This window comes from Geotrypetes seraphini, chromosome 2 (genome assembly GCF_902459505.1).
Source record: "Geotrypetes seraphini chromosome 2, aGeoSer1.1, whole genome shotgun sequence".
NCBI classification, from domain to species: domain Eukaryota; kingdom Metazoa; phylum Chordata; class Amphibia; order Gymnophiona; family Dermophiidae; genus Geotrypetes; species Geotrypetes seraphini.
In genome coordinates, this window is record NC_047085.1 from 498,782,061 (window position 1) to 498,808,101 (window position 26,041).

The 26,041-nt window shown below is 39.9% G+C and overlaps 1 protein-coding gene across 2 annotated transcripts in view; it reads left to right on the forward strand.

Moving 5' to 3' along the window:
• LOC117354463 overlaps positions 1-20,765 on the forward strand; it is a 34,811-nt gene extending 14,046 nt beyond the window's left edge. For both annotated transcript variants that reach the window (XM_033932057.1, XM_033932055.1), the window contains 2 exons: positions 1,317-3,356; positions 19,289-20,765. In XM_033932057.1, the coding sequence (XP_033787948.1) occupies positions 1,317-3,356; positions 19,289-20,328 (3,080 nt within the window). In that variant the 3' untranslated portion in view covers positions 20,329-20,765. The remainder of the gene's footprint in view (positions 1-1,316; positions 3,357-19,288) is intronic.
• The last annotated feature ends 5,276 nt before the right edge of the window (positions 20,766-26,041 follow it).

Here is a 26,041-nt window from a genome sequence, read left to right on the forward strand (position 1 = left end):
AGTTTTTAGTGCAGAGAGCCGCGCTGAATGTCTTGCCCTGCTCCCGACGCTCATTGAGTTCCTATGAAGAGGTTTCGTAGAAGAGGGGGGTTAGTCAATAAAGCATAATTCAGAATTATGAGGATTTTCTGCGTGTGCCTAAGCCCACCTATCCACAATTATCTAACCAGCATTCATGTTACAGTTTAGCGGCCATGGCAGGGAATCTATCTCTCTGTGAAGACTACCAGCAGGAGGGATGCCCAGTCCCTCCTCCCCAACCCCTGAAGCTGCCCCCCCCCACCGAATGTACGAGGCAGAAGGAGTGCCCAATTCTCCTGCCAACCCCCCCAAGACTTCCCCTGGCAGGAGGCATGCCCATTTTATCCTGCCAGAACCCCCCACCCCCTCCCAAGATCATCGGCAGGAGGGATGCCCAGTCCCTCCTATTGGAACCCCCACCTCTCCCCCCAAGATCATTGACAGGAGGGACTAGGAATCCCTTCTATTGGAATCCCCCACCCCCCAAAAGTTCATTGGCAGGAGGGATGCTTAGTCCTTCCTGCCGAAACCAGCCCACCCGGACCCCAGAATACCTTATATTATGTTGGCGGGCTGGATGTTTCCTCCATCCGGCAAGCCCGCCTTCACTGAATGGTGGGCCTGCCCCTTCCCAGTGCATCATGGGATGCACCGGGGAGGAGCCTAAGGCCCTGATTTGCCCAGGCGCTTAAAGCCCCTCCAGTAGGATGGGCCTTAGAAACCTGGGCCAACCGGAATCTTAGGCCTCTCAGTGCATTCTAGGATGCGCTGGGAGTGTCTAAGATTCTGACTGGTCAGATCCCTCAGGCCACCCCCCCCCCATGGGGGATCGGCAGGAGGGACTGAGCATTCCTCCTCCCGATGATCTTGGGGGGAGGGGTTTCTGGCAGGAGGAAGTGGACATCTCTCCTGCCAATGATCTTGTGAGGGTTCTGACATTTTGCTGGCTTACATTTCAGGCACCTATCGCGGCCCTAGGCTCATCTAAGGCCACTTCCGGGCAAAACCACACCCACACCTAGCCTTAGGCGAGCTTAGGCGGCCCTACACACCTCCCTAAGTTCGCGGAAGCGCAAACAATGTAGGCATCGTGCCTTAGGATGTTTTTTAAAAAATAACGTGTGTCCCTAATGGCTGGTTAGGCAACAGTAGGCCGCCTACAATTGGTACACTGTTTATAGAATTTGCCCCAGATGCTTATATAAAACTGGGATGAGCTAGGTGTAGGTTTGAATATCAATCCATATGAGTTTGCATCTCCTATTTAACCTGCTTTTCATATTGTAACTTTGCAGGCATTACACTCTGGAACATTCAGACACTCTCGAAAAATGTAGATTCAAGACCACACCCCAAAAGTGAATTTCAAATAATTGCATCTGACAGCATTGAAATGAAAACTTCTGCTTTGGATGTCAGGGGATCGCTGATGGCCAGTTTCCTGTGTGACCTGATAAAAGTGAATGGATCTGGAAACTATCTGACAGACATAAAAACATCTAACCAACAGGCCAGAGTTACACTTCAGTACTCCACAACAACAAAGTTTGAACAGCTGACAATGAGTCATTTGGGACATCAAAATGTCTCTCATCCGGAGGTCTTTGACCAAGGAAGAGCAACTCATGTTGTCACAGCGGTGTTGTACGGGGCCCAGGCTTTCTTTGTCTTTGATCAAGAGGCTTCTTCTGCAGAAAATTTGTTAGATGTACAGGGAAAACTGGAGGCCATAGTAAAAAAGATACCAAAGATCGCAATAGGAGGAGACGCTTCTCTCGTGAAGAAGAACCAAGATAATAGCAACATGAGAAATTTCACTTGTAAATTTTATGGGGATTTCTATCTTGAAAACAACCCTGTCACTTATCAGGATGCCATCCATACTTACTCAATTCTTCCCAAATTGCTGGGTGAAAATGGAAAAAATGCTGTACCTGTGAAAGTCTGGCTTTATCCTTTAAGTCTCCTTGATTCCAAAGCTGCTAAGGTGATGCGTGAAATTCATGTAGGGCACATTTTCAGTATACAGACTTGGACAGAGGAGTTGACTCAGCTGGACACGCAATGCTGCGATGTGATGAAACATCCAGCTGCCATGCACTTCCCTGAAATCAAGAGGAAACTCCAACAGTTCAAAAGCCTGTGCATGCAATTCAAACAGACCTTCCAGAAAGATCTAGCAAGGATCTTACCTTCTATCCGTGGAGGTGAGAAAGAAGAAAGTGAATTGGGCGACATCCTGATTAGGAAAGAGCAGTCACCATTCAATTCTCTGTTACTTGCAGAATTTATAGATTCCAAGAAGCAAGAGATGAGCTTTGTTGACTTGTACCTTGATTTACTGAAGGATGTGAGAGTGCTCTCCTCCAGGGCAGAATTCAACCAACTAGTACAAAATCCAAAAGTTGAGTACGTTGTCTCATTTACATTTACTTCTTTAAATGAAAATGAACAATATTTAGTGGATCTGCAACACTTCCTTAGGAAATCTCTTGAGTCAGATATAATCAGCGATGATTCGGAGAAACAATATTCCAAGCCATGGTTTAATAATATGGAAATAACCGCTAAAACCAGAAAACAAGTAGAGCTGTTTCTAAAGTTTGCAAATGTCAATAAATCCAATGAGAAAATTGAGTTTGTAGTGGCATCCATTCCAGATAAGGACAATCCAGGAGTTTCTATCTACCTGTATGAAAGAGGACAGCTGATCAGCACAAATTTTGAACCTCCGTCCGTGCCAAAACCTTTTATCATTGATAGAGTTGGTCACAATAGTATACAACTCCATCGTAAACCAGTGGACTCTGGAAGTGAGGAGATACTGCAGTGCCTGATAGAGTATAAAACTGAAGAGCAGGCAGAATGGACAATTGTGCAAGTAAATGATCCTACAGCAAAATGCACCATAGCAGATTTACATCCAGACTCAAATTATCAGCTTCGATACTCTGTGATGTGCAAACCAGGACTCAGAGCCCTTACCGACAGCACTGACACTGTGAAGACTCTGCTGGTCAGTCCACCTGAACAGCCATCAGTTATCAATGTGACATCGTCTACTGTTGTCCTCAGCTGGCAAATGCCAGCTGAAGTTGGGGAAGGAGTGACCATAAACGGTTATAAAGTAGAGTATCAAGAGGAAACATTTGAAACAAGTGATGTGGAAAATGATAAATGGTTAGAACGAAGAACAGGAAATGAGAGCCAGTGCGAGATACAGGAACTGAAACCTGACACGTTTTACAGATTCCGTGTGTCTGTGATCTATAGCGACGGGAGAGTTGGTGTCCCGAGCGATGAGACAGTTGTTTCAACAGACATACCAGAAATAGGTAAGGAACACCTTAGAGAAAGTGCAAGTCTATATTCAGCAAACTAGTATTGAGCTATAACTGGGATCTCAAAGTCCCTCCTTGAGAGCCGCAATTCAGTCGGGTTTTCAGGATTTCCCCAATGAATATGCATGAGATCTATGTGCATGCACTGCTTTCAATGCATATTCATTGGGGAAATCCTGAAAACCCGACTGGATTGCGGCCCTCAAGGAGGGACTTTGAGATCCCTGAGCTATACAGTTACAGTTAGTTTATTTGATATACTACATTTCTTAACAATTGTTGTCAAATCAAGGATGTTAACAAAGTTAAAAACAATGGGTACAAGATTTATTTTTTAAAAAATAAAAAGACAGGGGAAAGACCGATACTGTAAACAAACTGGGACAAAAGGATATTCAGGGAAGGGATGAGTTACAATATTTATAAGGGAAAGGGGAAATTAATAAAACAAAGGAAAAAACACAAGAGGATAAAGGGTTTTTTTGTTTTGTTTATTCCGGAATAGGAAGCGTCTGTAGGGATTCACAGTCAAAAGCTTTTCTGAAATAATGAGCCTTCAGCTGTGGCTTGAAGACTTTAAGAGATTTTTCCGATCTCAGATAAAGTAACGAGTTCCAAAGGCGCAGGGCCATCACTGAGAAAGTTGACTCGCGGTTAGCATCCAGGAACATTTGTCGAAATGATGGTACAGTTAACAAATGCTGAGAAGAGGAACGAAGATTGCTTGTTGGCATGTAAGGAATCAGATGACTGTACAGAAACAAAGGAAGGCTAGATGATCAAATTTGAAATGTAAGAACATTATATTTGAAAGGAATCCTATATGCTATTGGAAGCATATGTTCAATTTTACATAGATCAAATATGGAGCGGGGATAAAGCAAGCGAAGAGCTGTATTCTGGACAAGCTGAAGCCATCAGAATTGATACCGAGGAAGTCCAATTAACAGAGAATTACAGTAGTCCAATCGGGATATAATCATAGAATGTAAGAGAATTCTAAAGAAAGCCTGATTTAGAAGAGATCTTACACAATGAATTTGCCTCAATTTGAAAAAAAGAGGAAGAAACGACACTGGAAATATGCTGATGAAAAGATAAAGTATTATAACTATGCCAAGAATATTTTTTTAAAAATATATTTATTCATTTTAAAGCCAAAAATAAGTGCAACATATTTTACAGACATTTCACACTTTAACAACACTTAAATTCTATCAAATTATATTTATGACAAATTCATATATCATCTCCCCCTTTAGAAATATCCAACAATTGCATAAGAACATAAGAACATAAGAACTGCCTTCTCCGGATCAGACCTTCGGTCCATCAAGTCCGGCGATCCGCACACGCGGAGGCCCTGCCAGGTGTACACCTGGCTTAATTTATAGTCCACCATATCCTTATATGCCTCTCTTAAGGAGATATGCATCTAGTTTGCTCTTGAAGCCTAGGACGGTCGATTCCGTCATAATCTCCTCTGGGAGGGCATTCCAGGTGTCAACCACTCTCTGAGTGAAGCAGAACTTCCTGACATTAGTCCTGAACCTGTCCCCCCTTAGCTTCATTACATGTCCTCTAGTCCGTGTCAAATTGGACAATGTAAATAATCTTCTCTGCTCTATTTTGTCGATTCCTTTCAGTATTTTGAAGGTCTCGATCATATCCCCACGCAGTCTCCTTTTCTCAAGGGAGAACAATCCTAGTGTTATAAGTCTGTCCTCGTATTCCAGTTTCTCCATACCCTTCACCAGTTTTGTTGCTCGTCTCTGCACCCTCTCCAGCAGTTTTATATCCTTCTTTAGGTAGGGAGACCAATGTTGGATGCAGTATTCCAAGTGTGGTCTGACCATTGCCCTATAAAGCGGCATTATAACTTTCTCCGATCTACTCGAGATTCCTTTCTTTATCATGCCCAACATTCTATTTGCCTTCTTTGCCACCCTGGATGTATATGATCAAAGGGAAAAATTAACAATCACTCCTTACAAAATTCTGACAATGGCTCCCAAACATGCATAAATTTCTTATAATGTCCCAGTTGTATGGCCATCATATGCTCCATTTTAAAAATGTGACATAAAGATTCCCAATGGAAATACAAATTCACTTCTTGTATCACATGTGAGAAATACACTGTTTTAAGTATACCACGCCTCAGAGACCAAGTATGAAAGCACACATTGGCTAAATACTTAGTTTGGTCTTGGTATCAATCATTGGCAAGTGGTAATTTTGAGGTGTTTTATCCTTTCATTTTCTTACTTTCTAATTTAGATACTTTTTCTTTTTTTGATTTTAGTCTGAGTTTTCAAACCAGATGTATAAACATCTTTGCCACCAAATACTATGAAAAATATGAATCAAAGATAGTGCATAAATTCAAAGAGAGCACTTATCTGAAAAGCAGTTCACACTGTGTAGATCCCAACGGGGCCACCGTTTCACCTGAAGTGGCTTCGTCAGGGGAACGTGTGGAACAGTGTCTAAAATAAGCAACAAAGTTACATTTAGTATAGTATTTGAGTGCATACACATATTAAACTTTAAAATTAACATGTTCAATTTCTAGCAAACTTACGGAACCGGCGTTGATTCAGCATGTATTTTTCAAAGAATGGCGTCGGCAAACCCCAACGCTGAACTATTTAAAGGAATTTAGATCAGCTGTCGGTACAGCGTGGAAAACGTCAAAAAACGTAATCACGTGATGACGTTCGTGAAGCTGACATCGTAGGAAAGAGCAAAAAAAAATTTTTTTATCTTCAACCTGAATAGGTCAGTCTCAAAGCATGATCAAAATGTGAAAAATCAAATTATTGAACAAGAAATAAATTGTTGAACAAGAGATAAATTTAATAGTACGCTGTCCAGTCTATTTTGTCATTTAATCCTGAGGGATGCATTGATTGTAAGGTGAATATCCAAAATGTTTCTCTGCGTTTAAGTATAGTGGCTCTATCTCCTCCTCTCCTATTTTTGTTTATGACATCTATTATAAAACCTTTGAGATTATGAAAAGAGTGGGATGCATCTTTGCAATGCTGAACTAATGGCTCTTTAAGTTGACATCTCTTAATATTGGATTTATGTTCAGCAAGTCTTGTTTTAAATGGTCTGGTAGTCATACCTACATAGATTTTTTTTGCAAGGACACATGATCACATAGACTACATGATCTGTTTGACAGGTACTAAAATGTTTAATTTTGTAGCTCATATTGTTGCAAGGATTAATGAACTCTTTCGTTACCATAGAAAAATCACAGTACATGCAGTGACCGCATTTAAAGTGTCCATGTATATTGTGCATGCTACTTCTTACATATTCACTATTACTGCTGAAGAATTCCTTAAGATTTTTTCCTCTTGAGTAAGCAAACCTCAATCTGGTATTGCTGAAAGTGGGAAGAGATTGGACAATAGCCCAGTGTTTTTTAATAATTTTAGTTAACTGAAAACTATTAGATGAATGTTTTAACACGAAAGTTGTACATGGATCTTCTGCAGTAGTGCTTGCGGTGTGGTCATTTAATAATAGATCTCTGTTATTATATTTTGCCCTTCTGTATGCATTCTTTATAATGTGTGAAGGATACCCTCTGGCTTTTAGTTTTTTGCTCAGAGATTTTGCTTGAATTTTGAATTCAGATTGCAATGTGCAATTACGTCGTAAACGGAGCATTTGTGAAAAAGGCAGGCTATTCTTCAAATGTTTCGGATGACAACTTGAGTATTCTAAGAAAGTATTTTTAGTCAATGGTTTCTCATATGTTCGTGTAATGAATACTTGATGTTCAATGGTAACCTCAATGTCCAAATAATGTATTCGTGTTGAAGAATATGTATAAGTGAATTGAATGTGATTGTCACAAGAATTTAGCCATTCTACAAATGCTTTTAATTGACTTTCTGAGCCTCTCCATAGAAGAAAAACATCATCGATGTATCTCCACCAAATGAACATAAGAGATTCAAAAGGGGAATGTTTTACCCATTGTTGTTCAAATGCTATCATGAAAAGATTAGCGACCGAGGGGGCAAATGCCGCCCCCATAGCCACTCCTTGTATTTGTTTGAAAAGATTCCCTTCAAACTCAAAGAAGTTTTCTCGCATGGCTAGCGTAGTCAAGGAGATAAGGAAATCTGTAGGGACTAATTGTGGTTTTGGTTGTGAGTCCAATACTTTTTTAATAACATCAATAGCATCTTGTTGTGGAATAGACGTATATAATGCTGATACATCTAATGTAACCATTATGAAGGGTCCTTCATTTAGATCTATTTTGTCTAATTTTTGTAAAAAATCTTTAGAATCTTTAATATACGAGTTACATTTTGGAACTTCATGTTTTATGAATTGATCTACATATCTTGATAGAGGTTCCAAAACGGACCCACGAGTTGAAGTAATGGGTCTGAAAGGTGGATCTATCGGATTCTTGTGTATTTTTGGTAAGAAGTAAATGATTGCAGTCATTGGATACTTAATGTTTAGAAATCTATAATCACGATTGGTGATGTAACCCAGTTTTAATGCTAGATCTGTGATTTTCCTGATTGAATTTTGAAGTCTTTTAGTAGGATCTAATTTGATTTTCACATACGCTTGAGTGTCGTGAAGATGTTCAAGAGCTTTAGTAATGTAAACTGCCTTATCTTGAACTACAATTGCACCTCCCTTGTCAGCTGACTTAATGATAATGTTTTTGTTACTTTGTAAATTAATTAATGATTGGTGTTGATCTTTAGATAAATTAGACTTGAATTTATGTATTTTTAAATTGTGAAATGTTTTTTGAGAATCTTGGCGTACTAATTCTTTAAAAACATTTAAAGTAGGGTCTACGGGTCCAATTGGTTTCCACGTAGATTTAGGAGCAATAGTCGTCCTGTCTACAAAATCAGTTTTACTTGCAAAAAATAATTTAACTTCCAAGAGTCTGAAGAACCTTTCTAGGTCAATATTAAATTGAAATTCATTGTTAGGCACCGTTGGTACAAAGGACAGACCTCGATTTAATAATTCAATATCGGCTATTTCTAAATTATGTTGGGAGAGATTAATTGTTACTGTTGGTTGGGTTGCTGTTGTGATCTCGTCCATGGTTTGCCTCTGGCTTGCGTTCTGCCTCGTCTGCTTTTTCGACTTTGAAACCCTCCTCGTGCGCCTAAAAAAGTCTTTGATGGATTGGAGCTACCTGAGGAACTAAGATTACTAGTGGATGAACTAGAATCTTCTGCATTAGTATTGCTTACAATTTTTGATGGTTCATTATTGGTCATCCAATGATAAACTTTATTGTTAAGATAATCTTTTTCGTCCCTGTAAAACTTTTTCAATTTGAATTTCTTAATATTGTCTTTGAATTTATCTAAATTTTCATTGGTTTTGATCAATTGGCTCTGATAACTTTCTATTGTTTGAGTAGATTTGAGAGTATTAATGGTTTTATCTACTTCAATTTTGTAATGTTCTACTTGTTGTTTGCTTTTTTCTATGATCAAAAGCATTAAATCTAATGAACATTTATTCAAAATCATGTTCCATTTTTTCAAAAAATCAGTGTCATCTTTAAAATTTTGAGGTTCTTTGTTCATACGTAACCCTCTCGGTATTCGTTCACATTTGCAATATTCAACTAATATTCCACTATTAAGCTCAGTTTTAATGATTTTCTTGTTTAAATTGAAAAAAATTCCCCAATCTGTATTGAAATTGTCTGTACCAGTTGAACTGATTTCAAACTGTGAAGGTACATTTAATATTGATTCAATTTGTTCTACATTGAATCCGAACGTCGTATTCCAGTTGCTTGAGGTCATAATTAGTAAGGTATGGAGAAAATTCCACAAAACAACTACTAAAGAAGTGTGAAAACCAAATGGAAATACAAATTCACTTCTTGTATCACATGTGAGAAATACACTGTTTTAAGTATACCACGCCTCAGAGACCAAGTATGAAAGCACACATTGGCTAAATACTTAGTTTGGTCTTGGTATCAATCATTGGCAAGTGGTAATTTTGAGGTGTTTTATCCTTTCATTTTCTTACTTTCTAATTTAGATACTTTTTCTTTTTTTGATTTTAGTCTGAGTTTTCAAACCAGATGTATAGACATCTTTGCCACCAAATACTATGAAAAATATGAATCAAAGATAGTGCATAAATTCAAAGAGAGCACTTATCTGAAAAGCAGTTCACACTGTGTAGATCCCAACGGGGCCACCGTTTCACCTGAAGTGGCTTCGTCAGGGGAACGTGTGGAACAGTGTCTAAAATAAGCAACAAAGTTACATTTAGTATAGTATTTGAGTGCATACACATATTAAACTTTAAAATTAACATGTTCAATTTCTAGCAAACTTACGGAACCGGCGTTGATTCAGCATGTATTTTTCAAAGAATGGCGTCGGCAAACCCCAACGCTGAACTATTTAAAGGAATTTAGATCAGCTGTCGGTACAGCGTGGAAAACGTTAAAAAACGTAATCACGTGATGACGTTCGTGAAGCTGACATCGTAGGAAAGAGCAAAAAAAATTTTTTTTGCTCTTTCCTACGATGTCAGCTTCACGAACGTCATCACGTGATTACGTTTTTTGACGTTTTCCACGCTGTACCGACAGCTGATCTAAATTCCTTTAAATAGTTCAGCGTTGGGGTTTGCCGACGCCATTCTTTGAAAAATACATGCTGAATCAACGCCGGTTCCGTAAGTTTGCTAGAAATTGAACATGTTAATTTTAAAGTTTAATATGTGTATGCACTCAAATACTATACTAAATGTAACTTTGTTGCTTATTTTAGACACTGTTCCACACGTTCCCCTGACGAAGCCACTTCAGGTGAAACGGTGGCCCCGTTGGGATCTACACAGTGTGAACTGCTTTTCAGATAAGTGCTCTCTTTGAATTTATGCACTATCTTTGATTCATATTTTTCATAGTATTTGGTGGCAAAGATGTTTATACATCTGGTTTGAAAACTCAGACTAAAATCAAAAAAAGAAAAAGTATCTAAATTAGAAAGTAAGAAAATGAAAGGATAAAACACCTCAAAATTACCACTTGCCAATGATTGATACCAAGACCAAACTAAGTATTTAGCCAATGTGTGCTTTCATACTTGGTCTCTGAGGCGTGGTATACTTAAAACAGTGTATTTCTCACATGTGATACAAGAAGTGAATTTGTATTTCCATTTGGTTTTCACACTTCTTTAGTAGTTGTTTTGTGGAATTTTCTCCATACCTTACTAATTATGACCTCAAGCAACTGGAATACGACGTTCGGATTCAATGTAGAACAAATTGAATCAATATTAAATGTACCTTCACAGTTTGAAATCAGTTCAACTGGTACAGACAATTTCAATACAGATTGGGGAATTTTTTTCAATTTAAACAAGAAAATCATTAAAACTGAGCTTAATAGTGGAATATTAGTTGAATATTGCAAATGTGAACGAATACCGAGAGGGTTACGTATGAACAAAGAACCTCAAAATTTTAAAGATGACACTGATTTTTTGAAAAAATGGAACATGATTTTGAATAAATGTTCATTAGATTTAATGCTTTTGATCATAGAAAAAAGCAAACAACAAGTAGAACATTACAAAATTGAAGTAGATAAAACCATTAATACTCTCAAATCTACTCAAACAATAGAAAGTTATCAGAGCCAATTGATCAAAACCAATGAAAATTTAGATAAATTCAAAGACAATATTAAGAAATTCAAATTGAAAAAGTTTTACAGGGACGAAAAAGATTATCTTAACAATAAAGTTTATCATTGGATGACCAATAATGAACCATCAAAAATTGTAAGCAATACTAATGCAGAAGATTCTAGTTCATCCACTAGTAATCTTAGTTCCTCAGGTAGCTCCAATCCATCAAAGACTTTTTTAGGCGCACGAGGAGGGTTTCAAAGTCGAAAAAGCAGACGAGGCAGAACGCAAGCCAGAGGCAAACCATGGACGAGATCACAACAGCAACCCAACCAACAGTAACAATTAATCTCTCCCAACATAATTTAGAAATAGCCGATATTGAATTATTAAATCGAGGTCTGTCCTTTGTACCAACGGTGCCTAACAATGAATTTCAATTTAATATTGACCTAGAAAGGTTCTTCAGACTCTTGGAAGTTAAATTATTTTTTGCAAGTAAAACTGATTTTGTAGACAGGACGACTATTGCTCCTAAATCTACGTGGAAACCAATTGGACCCGTAGACCCTACTTTAAATGTTTTTAAAGAATTAGTACGCCAAGATTCTCAAAAAACATTTCACAATTTAAAAATACATAAATTCAAGTCTAATTTATCTAAAGATCAACACCAATCATTAATTAATTTACAAAGTAACAAAAACATTATCATTAAGTCAGCTGACAAGGGAGGTGCAATTGTAGTTCAAGATAAGGCAGTTTACATTACTAAAGCTCTTGAACATCTTCACGACACTCAAGCGTATGTGAAAATCAAATTAGATCCTACTAAAAGACTTCAAAATTCAATCAGGAAAATCACAGATCTAGCATTAAAACTGGGTTACATCACCAATCGTGATTATAGATTTCTAAACATTAAGTATCCAATGACTGCAATCATTTACTTCTTACCAAAAATACACAAGAATCCGATAGATCCACCTTTCAGACCCATTACTTCAACTCGTGGGTCCGTTTTGGAACCTCTATCAAGATATGTAGATCAATTCATAAAACATGAAGTTCCAAAATGTAACTCGTATATTAAAGATTCTAAAGATTTTTTACAAAAATTAGACAAAATAGATCTAAATGAAGGACCCTTCATAATGGTTACATTAGATGTATCAGCATTATATACGTCTATTCCACAACAAGATGCTATTGATGTTATTAAAAAAGTATTGGACTCACAACCAAAACCACAATTAGTCCCTACAGATTTCCTTATCTCCTTGACTACGCTAGCCATGCGAGAAAACTTCTTTGAGTTTGAAGGGAATCTTTTCAAACAAATACAAGGAGTGGCTATGGGGGCGGCATTTGCCCCCTCGGTCGCTAATCTTTTCATGATAGCATTTGAACAACAATGGGTAAAACATTCCCCTTTTGAATCTCTTATGTTCATTTGGTGGAGATACATCGATGATGTTTTTCTTCTATGGAGAGGCTCAGAAAGTCAATTAAAAGCATTTGTAGAATGGCTAAATTCTTGTGACAATCACATTCAATTCACTTATACATATTCTTCAACACGAATACATTATTTGGACATTGAGGTTACCATTGAACATCAAGTATTCATTACACGAACATATGAGAAACCATTGACTAAAAATACTTTCTTAGAATACTCAAGTTGTCATCCGAAACATTTGAAGAATAGCCTGCCTTTTTCACAAATGCTCCGTTTACGACGTAATTGCACATTGCAATCTGAATTCAAAATTCAAGCAAAATCTCTGAGCAAAAAACTAAAAGCCAGAGGGTATCCTTCACACATTATAAAGAATGCATACAGAAGGGCAAAATATAATAACAGAGATCTATTATTAAATGACCACACCGCAAGCACTACTGCAGAAGATCCATGTACAACTTTCGTGTTAAAACATTCATCTAATAGTTTTCAGTTAACTAAAATTATTAAAAAACACTGGGCTATTGTCCAATCTCTTCCCACTTTCAGCAATACCAGATTGAGGTTTGCTTACTCAAGAGGAAAAAATCTTAAGGAATTCTTCAGCAGTAATAGTGAATATGTAAGAAGTAGCATGCACAATATACATGGACACTTTAAATGCGGTCACTGCATGTACTGTGATTTTTCTATGGTAACGAAAGAGTTCATTAATCCTTGCAACAATATGAGCTACAAAATTAAACATTTTAGTACCTGTCAAACAGATCATGTAGTCTATGTGATCATGTGTCCTTGCAAAAAAATCTATGTAGGTATGACTACCAGACCATTTAAAACAAGACTTGCTGAACATAAATCCAATATTAAGAGATGTCAACTTAAAGAGCCATTAGTTCAGCATTGCAAAGATGCATCCCACTCTTTTCATAATCTCAAAGGTTTTATAATAGATGTCATAAACAAAAATAGGAGAGGAGGAGATAGAGCCACTATACTTAAACGCAGAGAAACATTTTGGATATTCACCTTACAATCAATGCATCCCTCAGGATTAAATGACAAAATAGACTGGACAGCGTACTATTAAATTTATCTCTTGTTCAACAATTTATTTCTTGTTCAATAATTTGATTTTTCACATTTTGATCATGCTTTGAGACTGACCTATTCAGGTTGAAGATAAAAAAATTTTTTTTGCTCTTTCCTACGATGTCAGCTTCACGAACGTCATCACGTGATTACGTTTTTTGACGTTTTCCACGCTGTACCGACAGCTGATCTAAATTCCTTTAAATAGTTCAGCGTTGGGGTTTGCCGACGCCATTCTTTGAAAAATACATGCTGAATCAACGCCGGTTCCGTAAGTTTGCTAGAAATTGAACATGTTAATTTTAAAGTTTAATATGTGTATGCACTCAAATACTATACTAAATGTAACTTTGTTGCTTATTTTAGACACTGTTCCACACGTTCCCCTGACGAAGCCACTTCAGGTGAAACGGTGGCCCCGTTGGGATCTACACAGTGTGAACTGCTTTTCAGATAAGTGCTCTCTTTGAATTTATGCACTATCTTTGATTCATATTTTTCATAGTATTTGGTGGCAAAGATGTTTATACATCTGGTTTGAAAACTCAGACTAAAATCAAAAAAAGAAAAAGTATCTAAATTAGAAAGTAAGAAAATGAAAGGATAAAACACCTCAAAATTACCACTTGCCAATGATTGATACCAAGACCAAACTAAGTATTTAGCCAATGTGTGCTTTCATACTTGGTCTCTGAGGCGTGGTATACTTAAAACAGTGTATTTCTCACATGTGATACAAGAAGTGAATTTGTATTTCCATTTGGTTTTCACACTTCTTTAGTAGTTGTTTTGTGGAATTTTCTCCATACCTTACATAAAGATTCCCACCAGAAAGTAAAATTTAACCGATCCCAGTTTTTCCAATTCCTCAAAATCAGCTGTATGGCAACCCCTGTCATAATACAGAGAAGTTTATTATTATGAGAAGATATTTGGCTTTTGGCCTCATTATCGTGCCAAATAGCACGGTATCGTACGTCAATGCCACTGGATTTTCCAATAATTTATTCACTTGACCCCAAATGGATCTCCAAAATGTAAGTATCAATGGACAATAAAATATTAAATGATCCAATGTCTCGACATCGAGAAGACTGTGCCAGCATCTATTAGACTTAGAACTATCCAATTTCTACAAACAAACAGGGGTCCAAAAAGCTCTATGTAACAAGAAAAAACATGTTTGTCTCATAGATGCAGATGCCGTACATCTCATCCTCCAAGTTCAAATTCGTGGCCATTGAGATGCAGAAATCTGCTGCTTTATCTCAATGCTCCAAATGTCAAGAAGACCAGTCTTTGGTTTCTTATTAAAAAATTCAGATATTAATTTATACCACTGAGCGGCCTGATGTCCCAGGAAATCTGTCAAGAAGCATAGGACCGGCAAACTATACTGATTATGCTAAGAATTTTTAATTGATGTTGAATACAGAAGAGTAGTACCCTTCAAGCTAAAACAAGGGAGATCTGAACTACTTTTTGTAGATAAAAACAACATTGTAGATGGTTTTTGTGAATTAATTTTTAATCTATTCATAGTTAGCCAGTCTGATCATGATGGGAATAGCTCTCCAAATGGTCAACATAACTGGAAGAGCCACGACAGAATAAATTGCACATTTTGGTGGGCAAATGTATGTACCACATATAAATATGAGAGAATGAATGCGGAATGTATGGGGTTTAGTAGTTCATTTAATAAAATATGGAGCCTATTGAATACATTTGTTACCTTGCAATAAGGGTCACGTATCTTTCCTTTTCTTAGATTTCCTTACACATCCAGGGTGGGTGGGTGGGGAGAGGGAAATGTATTTTGAGGATTTAAATTACTTAATTATAATATTTTAATCATATTATATGTCTTATTGTATTAATAATTGGGAGGAGGATGTTTTATGTATTACTTGTGTAGTTAATAGTGCGTTTTATGTCTAAAGAAAAGAGAACAATATCTCGGTTACCGTCAAGAGATGAACGTACATAATTAACCAAACCTAATACAGCTGTCAATAGGTGTTTTTTTCTGCATTTGGACTTCCAGTGCTGGTATTCATGCTACATCCAGTCAACTGCCATTTCCTGTGGCTCCACTACACTTTCTCATCCTAATGCTAACTCTCCTCCAACCTTGTTCCTTATTTCAAACAATTAGAAACCTTTTGTCACCTCACCAAATATTTTGTCTTCTACCTTATGATTTCCTCTCGAGGTCAACATTTTCTCGCTCTCATTTAGGGGCAAATTCTCAAAACTAAAATCTGCCTTTAACGTGCTCTCTAATCCGGTTTCAGCCAGTTTAGAGAGGTCTTTTCTGAGTTTTCTAGCAGTCTCCGATACTGCCATGCAAATGTAGTACAACGAGGTCATTAATATTAAAATGATCACTCTGAGGGATTCTCTATAATCGCTGAGTGATTCTCTAACCTCGTTATGCCACATTTGTGGCCAAAATTTGCTGACAGGTCTGAGCTGTCGTTGCCTTACTTTCTGATCAGTGCCTGAGCATTAATTGGTTCAGGCACTGACAGGAAAGTAAGGGAGTGACAGCCAGACCTCCCACCCAAGCAAATTAAAATAAAAAAAACCCCAACAACAAAAAAACAAATTGAAGATTGGCAGGAAAGACACAATCGCCTGACACTGCTATACCCACCCATCCCCACAACGAGAGAGATGCCCTCTACCTCCTGCCGCCAAGCAACGCCTCTGGACACCCCTTCCCACTGCCGATGTCAAGCAACCCCTCCCCCACCTGACACTCCCCTGGCAGCAGGAAAGATGCCCACTCCCGCCACCAAGCAATGCCCCCCAACACCCTCCCCCGGCAGTTGTAGAGATGTTCACTCTCTCCAGCCAAAAAGCAACACACAGCCTCCGACACCCTCCCCGGCAGTGGGAAAGATGCCTACTCCCTCCCGCTGCTACACAACCCTTCCAACCCCCACCCTGGTGGCTCCGCCGACCCCCCCCCCCTCCCTCTTACCTTGCTTTCAATGGCTTTCTGAAGGGATGCCTACTCCCTCTGGCCAGCAGGCCCTCTTCAAAATGGCGAGCCTTCCCTTCCCCAGTGCATCCTGGGATATACTGGTGAGGGGCCTAAGGATCTGATTGGCCCAGACACCTAAGGCCCCTCAGATATAATGTTAAATCGCACTCAATAAACAGAGGGGATTGGATATACTGTACAATCACACTAACACAATGAAATCCAATCATTCCAGAATCAGTCACAACCAACCCATCCAACAAAGGTGGACATAAAGCCTCAAGTATAAAGAGCTAAACCCTGTTGAACCCCAATGGAGTATGTGAAACAGGGCAGCTCACCTTCAGTCATAGGCTGAAAAAACTCCACCAATTGACATTATCACAGGATCTTAGCAATGAATACCACAATCATAAGCATTTTACAACGGTCATACATATTTCACATCAAACGCTCGACTCGACATTTGCCATGTTTCAGCCACAGGAGTCTTAAGTCTGTAGCAAAATAATAATCAATCTTAAAACATTAAAATATATAACATCATGATAATATCACTATAGTGAAGCCCTGTAAACAATTTTTGTATATGTGTAGAAATATATATATATATATATATTTTTTTTTTTTTCAGTTCTTCAGAACGCTGTTTGGGTATTTTTGGATGTTTACTCCAGACAGCTGCATTCCTCATTGATCCAAAGAGTTTTCTATAGCATTTTTCTATACATCAGTGAAAATTCCTTAGATTTCATATAGTGAAAAATAGTTGAAAAATTACTTATCTTTGATTGTAATCAAACTGCACAGACACCTCTCCCGACATGAAATAACATTTCATCCACTTCTTCAGGGTCAAGGTGTTAAGAGTCATGCAGAGCGTCCATTTTCTTATTTCATGCCTAAGGCATTGTGGGTATACACTGTGATACCTTTTCATTAGGCTAATCCAGTGTTTTTCAACCTTTTTTGGGCAAAGACACACTTGTTTCATGAAAAAAATCATGATGCACACCACCATTAGAAAATGTTAAAAAATTTAACTCTGTGCCTATATTGACTATATATAAAGTAATTCTCTTGAATAGGAATCAAATAAACACAAAGAAAGTATTTTATAATGAAATATTAAGTAAACAGAATAGTGAAAAATTATAAAATACTTTATTCAGTGCGAAACCTGGGCCTGTTTGGCTGAACACAAAGCTGATATTCTGGCTGGAATCTTGATGCTCATAGGCTCCCTGCGCTAAAAACCACTATTGCGGTTTAGTAAAAGGTGACCATATTGTAAAATATAGACAGCAGATATAAATTCAGAACTGTGCATAGTAAGTGAAGGGAAGTTTTCATCTCTAGGAATTTACCCAGTTAACTATTAAGTTATTTGGGCAAATTCCTTTGAAAACTGTGGTAATACTGCCTCCACTTTGCTAAATTTAAAATAAAATCATTTTTCCTACCTTGTCTGGTGATTTCTGGTTGCACTTTCTTCTTCTGACTGTGCATCCAATCTTTCTTCCCTTCTATCAGCCTGTATGCTTTCTCTCCTCCACACCTCATTCCCTCCCCCAACTTTTTCTTCCTCTCTCCCTGACCTTTCTTTCTTTTTTTCTGTTTCTCTTCTTTCCTTCTGTTTCCCTGCCTGCCCCCTTTCTTTCTTTCTCCCTGCCGTTCCCCAAGCCACTGCCACTGCCGCTGCCATCGGGAAACAGGACCCACCAATGGATAACAGGCCCCAAAGCCGACGCATGCTCTCCCTGCTTCGGGCCGATCAGTCTTCCTCTCCCCGACGTCAATTCTGCAATCGGAGAGGAAGTTCTGCCCAGCCAGGCAGCGATTGGCTGGCCCGAACTTCCTCTCCGACTACAGAATTGACGTCGGGGAGAAGAAGACTTATCGGCTCGATAGATTAGATCGCCAAGACAAAGTGAGTCCTGGGTGATCGACTCACTTTGCCTTGGCGAGCTACTGGCGCCCCTGCCTTAGAACACTGCCTAGGACCCTGGGGGAGCCCGGGCCCCCTGTCAGCTCCGGGCCCCTGAATGCAGGACTGGTAGTACTGCCCTGATGGCGGCCCTGCGGCACACCAGGCAACATCTCGCGGCACACTAGTGTGCCGCGGAACAGCGGTTGAAAAACACTGGGCTAATCCATTACAGCTGTGATTGGCTTTCAAGCACTATCCTCTCTTCAACAGGTCAGTGTGGAAACAGCACAGTTACATAGGGTGTAAATAGTACAGCACTTGCTAGGCAAAGGTACTGATTCCGTAAATTATTACTAAAGGCACTACTTAAGATACATTTAATTATAACACTCATATACCACCTACTGGCCTAAGAAGACTAATTAAGCAGTTTACGGTATTAAAAACAAAACATATTACTGTACCTACAATGTCCAGCTTCCCACAACCCACCTAAATTAACTCAGCAACAGAGAAAAAGCCTACCCCAACACCGTCATCCCTCCATTTCCCATACACAGCAAGTTCTTCAACCCTCTGTGAAAAAGCTGACAGTCTGACTGAAGCAACACATCGTGGTGGTCTCTAAATTGCATTAAAAAAATATAATGCTGTATATTTTTGATGCATACAGTGTAAATGCTGTTTAGCATAAATAAAGATCTCAAGTAAAACAGGGTCTCTAAATTGCGTCATATTTAACTGTAATCTTTATGTTGTTTACAGGAGATAGCAGAACTGATGGCCGATACACTGGTAAAGATGAACTGAGAATTGTCCTTGTGGGTAAGACGGGAAGTGGGAAAAGTGCAACGGGTAATACAATCCTTGGGGAAAAGAAATTTCTGAGCAAGATGAGTGCCTCTACAATCACTCGTACCTGCAGCCATGAAAGCAGCACCTGGCAAGGAAGAGCAATCACAGTTGTCGATACTCCTGGAATCTTTGATAAAACAACTCCCAACGAAGAGACTGCCCAAGAGATTGCACGATGCATTGTTATGTCCTCTCCAGGCCCACACGTCATAGTGTTGGTACTGCGGCTAGATCGTTACACTCCAGAAGAAATGCAAGCTGTAGAGAAACTCCAAAAAATATTTGGAGAGGCAGCAACCAGATACATGCTTGTTTTGTTCACCAGAAAAGATAATTTAGATGAGGATCAGTCAGTAGACGACTATTTAACAGACTCAGACGACCTGGACCTTAAGAAGCTGATCCAAACGTGTGGCAATCAATATTGTGCTTTTAACAACAAAGCTACTAGAGAGGAGCGTGAGAGACAGGTCTCTGAACTGATTGCCATGGTTGACAGAATGGTAGAGGAAAATGAAGGCACATGTTACACTAATGAGATGTACGCCCAAGCTGAAGAGAACATTGCCAAAAAGGAGAAGGAACCAATTAAAAAGCTAAAAGAACACATCAGCAGATCATTAGAAAGTGTACGAAACAGGTTTAGAAGAAACAGAAATTTGCCATACACTCAGTTGAGTGGGGTGAACCATGACATGACCAATGCTGCATCAGCAATTAGAGGATTTGGGGGCGGGGCTATAGAATCTGTTTTTCCCTTTCAATCAGCAACATTTGGTATTGGAAATCACTATGATGAAAATCTAGATCTGAGTGGCATTAGAAATCTTTATACGAGAAATCGAAGGTCAATCAGGAGAAGAGCACTGATTGATGTACTGATTGAAGTTGTACCAATTCTAGTAGGAGCAATAGTTGTTGTTTTGGCTGTGGTATTAAAAATTGTTTAGTTTATTATGTATAATCCACCTATATATACAGTATATACACTCATCTTACCTATACACAGTGGCGCGTAGTAAGGGGGGGTGGGAGGGGAGTGGACCGCCCCAGGCGCTGTCTCAATTGGGGCGCCGCCACCTCTCTGCCCTACCCCACCATGCCATGCTCACGCCTCCCTCCCCCCTATCCCATACCTCTGTAGATCTTTGCTAGAGCAAGCAACTTCTGCTTGTTGCTCTCGCCTGCTTGGTTCCCCTCTGAATCACTTCCGGATTGTGGAGCCAGGAAGTGACGTCAGAAGGAAACCCAATGCTGGCGCCAGCAACATACGGAAGAAGTCACTCGTGCTGGCAAAGATTTACAGAGGTATGTGAGGGGAAGGGAGAATGTGAGAGAGGAGGGGGTGGGAAGAAGCAGATTTTTAATATTCACGGGCTGGCTTTGCCCCTAACCCCCACGCATATTGAGGGAGAAGTGTACATTCATCCTATATATATGCACACATAAAGCACAGTTACTTACTGTAACAGGTGTTATCCAGGGACAACAACCAGATATTCTCACATGTGGGTGATGCCATCCATGGAGCCCCGGTACGGACAGCTGCTAAAGTGTCCATGCAATTTAAGAACTTTAAGAAAGTTCATGACTGACCACACTGCGAATGCGTGAGTGCCTTCCCGCCCGATGTAGCCGCATGGCTCCTCACTTCAGTAAGCCAGCTAAAAAGCCAACCAGGGGAGGTGCTAAGAAGCCAACCAGGGGAGGTGGGTGGGTTGTGAGAATATCTGCCTGCTGTCCCTGGATAACACCTGTTACAGTAAATAATTGTGCTTTATTCTGTCTTGAATTTCTAACGCGGGGAGCATGAGCAGGTTGATTTGAGGGGGATTTCCTTGACACAGCCCTACGGGGCGAAACGTAGCCTATGTCGGAGTGCTTACCCCCACCCGCGTAGCATAAGATAAGTACCGACTTATTTAAAGTTTTAAAAAGTTTAAAATATTTATAAATTAGGAATGAAAAAACTGAAAAAATTAAATTACAAGGGACCGATGACGATTAGGGGTGCCAGTGCTCTGCATGATCTAAAAGTTTAGCGGCTTGCAGACGGTACCACTGAGGTCCGTGAGAAAATAATAGAACGTATATTGAAAACTATTTTGGACTTTCCAGTTGATGTTTTGATAAGATTATCCCAAAACAAGCAGGCAGTATATTCTCACGTGTGGATGACCTCCAAGCTAACCAGAATGGGATGGTGGGAGAGTTGGCCTTTTAGGAAAATAAATTTTGTAATACTGCTTGGCCAAAATGGATTCCAGACAGTAATGAAAACTGAAAGTATGAACCGAGGACCAAGTAGCAGCTTTGCAGATTTCATCAATAGGGGTAGAGTGGAAAAAAGCTACGGAAGCTGCCATAGCTTGAACATTATGGGCTGTGAAATGACCCTCCAGCTGCAGCCCAGCCTGAGCATAACAAAATGAGATGCAAGCAGCCAACCAATTGGAAATCGTCCTTTTGTAAACAGGATGTCCCAACTTGTTAGGATCAAAAGAGACAAAAAGTTGGGGAGATGATCTATGTGATATAGTCCATTGCAAATAGTAGGCCAATGCTCGTTTGCAGTCCAGAGTATGAAGAGCTGTTTCTCCAGGATGAAAATGAGGCTTTGGAAAAAATACTGGAAGCACAATGGATTGATTGAGATGGAACTCAATGACAACTTTCGGTAAGAACTTTGGATGAGTGCAGAGCACCATCTTGTCATGATGGAATACTGTAAATTGGGGATCCGCTACCAATGCTTGAAGTTCACTAACTCTATGAGCAGAAGTTAGAGAAATGAAAAAAACCACTTTCCAAGTAAGATATTTGAGATGAGCTGAAGACATTGGTTCAAATGGAGGCTTCATAAGTCTAGCAATTACCACATTAAGATCCTAAACTACTGGAGGTGGTTTGAGAGGTGGTTTGACATTGAAAAGTCATTTCATGAATCTGGAAACCACCGGATGAGCAGCGAGAGGCTTTCCATTCATTGGATGATGAAAAGCAGCAATTGCACTGGGATGGACTCTAATGGAAGTGGACTTGAGGCCAGACTGTGACAAATGCAGGAGGTAATCCAAAACTGAAGAGAGAGAGGTGGATTTTGGTTCCTGATGATGAAGAATGCACCAGGCAGAAAACCGGGTCCATTTTTGAGCATAACACTGTTGTGTGGCTGGTTTTCTGGAAGCATCCAAGATGTCTCTAACAGACTGAGAGAATGGGAGGATAGTTGAAGTCAGCCCGAGAGATACCAAGCTGTCAGATGCAAAGACTGCAGGTTGGGATAGAAGAGAACCTTGACTCTGGAGTCTACATAAAAAGAGATGGAAAAATTGGCAGAGATATTGACTCCTTAATGCTGAGTTGAACTAGAAGGGAGAACCATGGTTGTTTGGGCCACTGAGGAGCTATAAGACTCCTGTTTGAGCTTGATAAACATCTTGAGAACAAGAGGAAAGGGTGGAAATGCAAAAAGGAACTTGTGCGTCCAATTCAGAAGAAAAACATCCGCTTCTAGGCGATGAAGTGAATATAGTCTGGTGCAAAAGCAGGGTAGCTTGTGGTTGTTGGGAGGCACGAACAGGTCTACTTGAGGCGCCCCCCATTGAGAGAAAATAGGATGGAGAGCTACAGTGATCATTCGAGAGGTTGAAGAATGCAGCTTAGTTTGTCCACTAAAGAATTATGTTCCCCCTGAATGTAAACAGCTTTCAGGAAGATGTTGTGAAACATAGAAATATAGAGTATGACGGCAGAAGAGGGCCAGCGGCCCAACAAGTCTGCCCACTCAAGACCCCTCCCTGGATTACCCATCTTTTATGCATGACCCTGTAGCACCCCCACCTGTTTGTCCCATTGATTTTTGAAGTCGAGCACGCTACTAGCTTCGACCACCTGGCGTGGAAGTTTATTCCATTGATAAATCACCCGCTCGGTGAAGAAGTACTTCCTGGTGTCACCATGAAATCTTCCCCCTTAAGTTTTAGCGGATGCCCTCTTGTTGCAGTGGGACCCGTACGAAAAAATATATCTTCCTCCACTTCAATGCGACCCAAGTTGTATTTGAATGTCTCTATCATGTCCCCCCTTTCTTTAAGAATATAAGCGCAATCTGGTCAGATGTTCTTCATATGGGATATCCTTAAGTCCTGAGACCATCCTAGTGGCCATTCTCTGGATCGATTCCATTCTTTTCACATCCTTTTGATAATGTGGCCTCCAAAACTGGACACAGTACTCCAGGTGAGGTCTCACCATGGATCTGTATAACGGTAATATGACTTCAGGCTTACGGCTGATAAAGCTCCTTCTGATGCAACCCAGCATTTGTCTTGCCTTTGCTGAAGCTTTCATATCTTCCCGGATGAGAACTCCCAAGTCCCTTTCTGCAGTGGTTCTTGCCAAGATTTCACCATTCAAGGTGTATGTTCTGCATGGGTTTCTGCTCCCAAGGTGCATTACTTTACATTTTTTGGCAATAAAGTTTAGCTGTCAAGTACTTGACCATTGTTCCAACATAAGCAGGTCCTGTTCCATAGTGCTGGGCCTGGTCGCATTATCAGGTTCTGTTGCTCTGCCCACAATGTTGCATAGTTTAGCATCATCAGCAAATAATGTAATTTTGCCTCGAAGTCCCTGAGTTAGATCCTGAACAAAGATATTGAATAGCATCGGGCCTAAGACCAAACCCTGTGGGACACCACTGGTCACTTTTGACATATTTGAGGGAATACCATTCACCATTACTCTTTGGAGTCTGCTGCTGAGCCAGTCCTGTACCCATGCTGTCAATGTTTTTCCTAGTCCTAACGCGTTCATCTTGTTTAGTAACCTACGGTGTGGAACACTATCAAAAGCCTTGCTAAAGTCTAAATACACGATATCCAGGGACTCACCCTCATCCAGTATTTTTGTTACCCAGTCAAAGAAGCTTATCAAGTTGGATTGACAAGACCTTCCCTTTGTAAAGCCATGCTGGTAGGGATCCCTTAATCTTTCATCATCCAGAAATGTGTCCAATCTGTTCTTGATCAACTTCTCCATGAGTTTACTCACTATTGATGTGAGACTCACCGGTCTATAGTTTTCAGCCTCTGACCTGCATCCCTTTTTGTGTAGCGGGATAACATTGGCAGTTTTCCAGTCCAGGGGAACTTTTCCCTCGCTTAGGGAAAGATTGAAGAGCACCGCTAACGGCTCTGCCAGGACCTCACTCATTTCTCGAAGTACTCTAGGATGTAGATCGTCCGGGCCCATAGCTTTGTTTACTTTTAATTTTGATAATTCTTGGTAGACCTCGCTCGCAGTAAATTTCATGTCTTGGAAAGGGTCCTCCAAATTCCCCTTTACCTGTAACTGAGGACCAGATCCTGGTGCTTCACAGGTGAAGACTGAACAGAAGTAGTTGTTGAGTAGTTCTGCTTTGTCTGCGTCCGAGTCTATAAAGTTGCCATCAGTTTTCCTTAGGCGTCCAATACCGCTTGTGTTCTTTTTCCTGTCGTTAACATATTTAAAAAAGGCTTTCTCTCCTTTCTTTACCTGCTTAGCTATGTTTTCTTCCATTCGGAGTTTGGCTTCTCTGACTGTAGTTTTAACTTTTCTGGAATTGGCCAGATAGGTTTCTTTAGCTTCCGGTCGTTGTGATAGTTTGTAGTTTGCCCAATTCCAAATCTTTTGAGCTTCTTGACAAAGAAGGAGAGACCCTGTTTCTCTTTGCTTGTTTACATAATACATGGCTACTTGATTGTCCATACGGACCAGGAGTTCTTGATCTTGCAGAAGACGCTGAAAAGTCTTGAAAAGCATTGAAAAGTCTTGAAAAGCATTGAAAATCGCTCTGAGTTCCAACAGATTTATATGATAGTGACGATCTCTGGTGGACCAAAGGCCTTGAACGCATAGGCCATCTAGGTGAGCTCCCCAAGCATAGGTTGACGAATATGTCGTCTTTCTGATGAGGTGGCGTGTGAAACAGCAACCCTCTGGAAAGATTGGAAGAGAGCATCCACCACTGAAGAGATTGCTGCAGAACAGATGTGACTGTAATGTGTTGGGAAAGCGGGTCGAGAGCCTGCGACCATTGAGAAGCCAGAGGCCACTAAAGGATCCATAGGTGAAGTAGGACAAAAGGACAAAAGGAGTCATGTGAACTGTAGATGCCATGTGGCCCAGAACCATCATGAGAGCGATGGAAGTTGAATGAGGGCGTCCTAACACTCCTAAGTCAGATTGTGTCGAGGAGGGCTCCTATAAACTTGAGCTTCTGAGATGACTGAAGTTGTGATTTGGGGAAGTTGATCTTGAACCCCAAATTCTAAAGAAACAGTATGGTCTGATGTGATGCTAGGTGCTGCTAGGAGCACCTCTTGAGATGAAGGATTCTTGATGAGCCAGTCATCCAGATAGGGAAAAAACTTAAGGTCTCTGGTACCTCAAAGCTGTTGCCACTACCACCAGGCACTTGGTGAAAACTCTGGGAGAAGAAGAAGAGGCCAAAAGGTAGAACATTGTATTGATAGTGGTGGTGTGCCACATGAAATCTTAAGAATTTGCGGGATGCTGGATGAATCGGAATGTGAGTGTAAGCTTCCTTGAGATCCAGAGAGCATAACCAATCGTTGCGATCCAAGAGGGGGCACAGAGATGCTAGAAATAACATCCAAA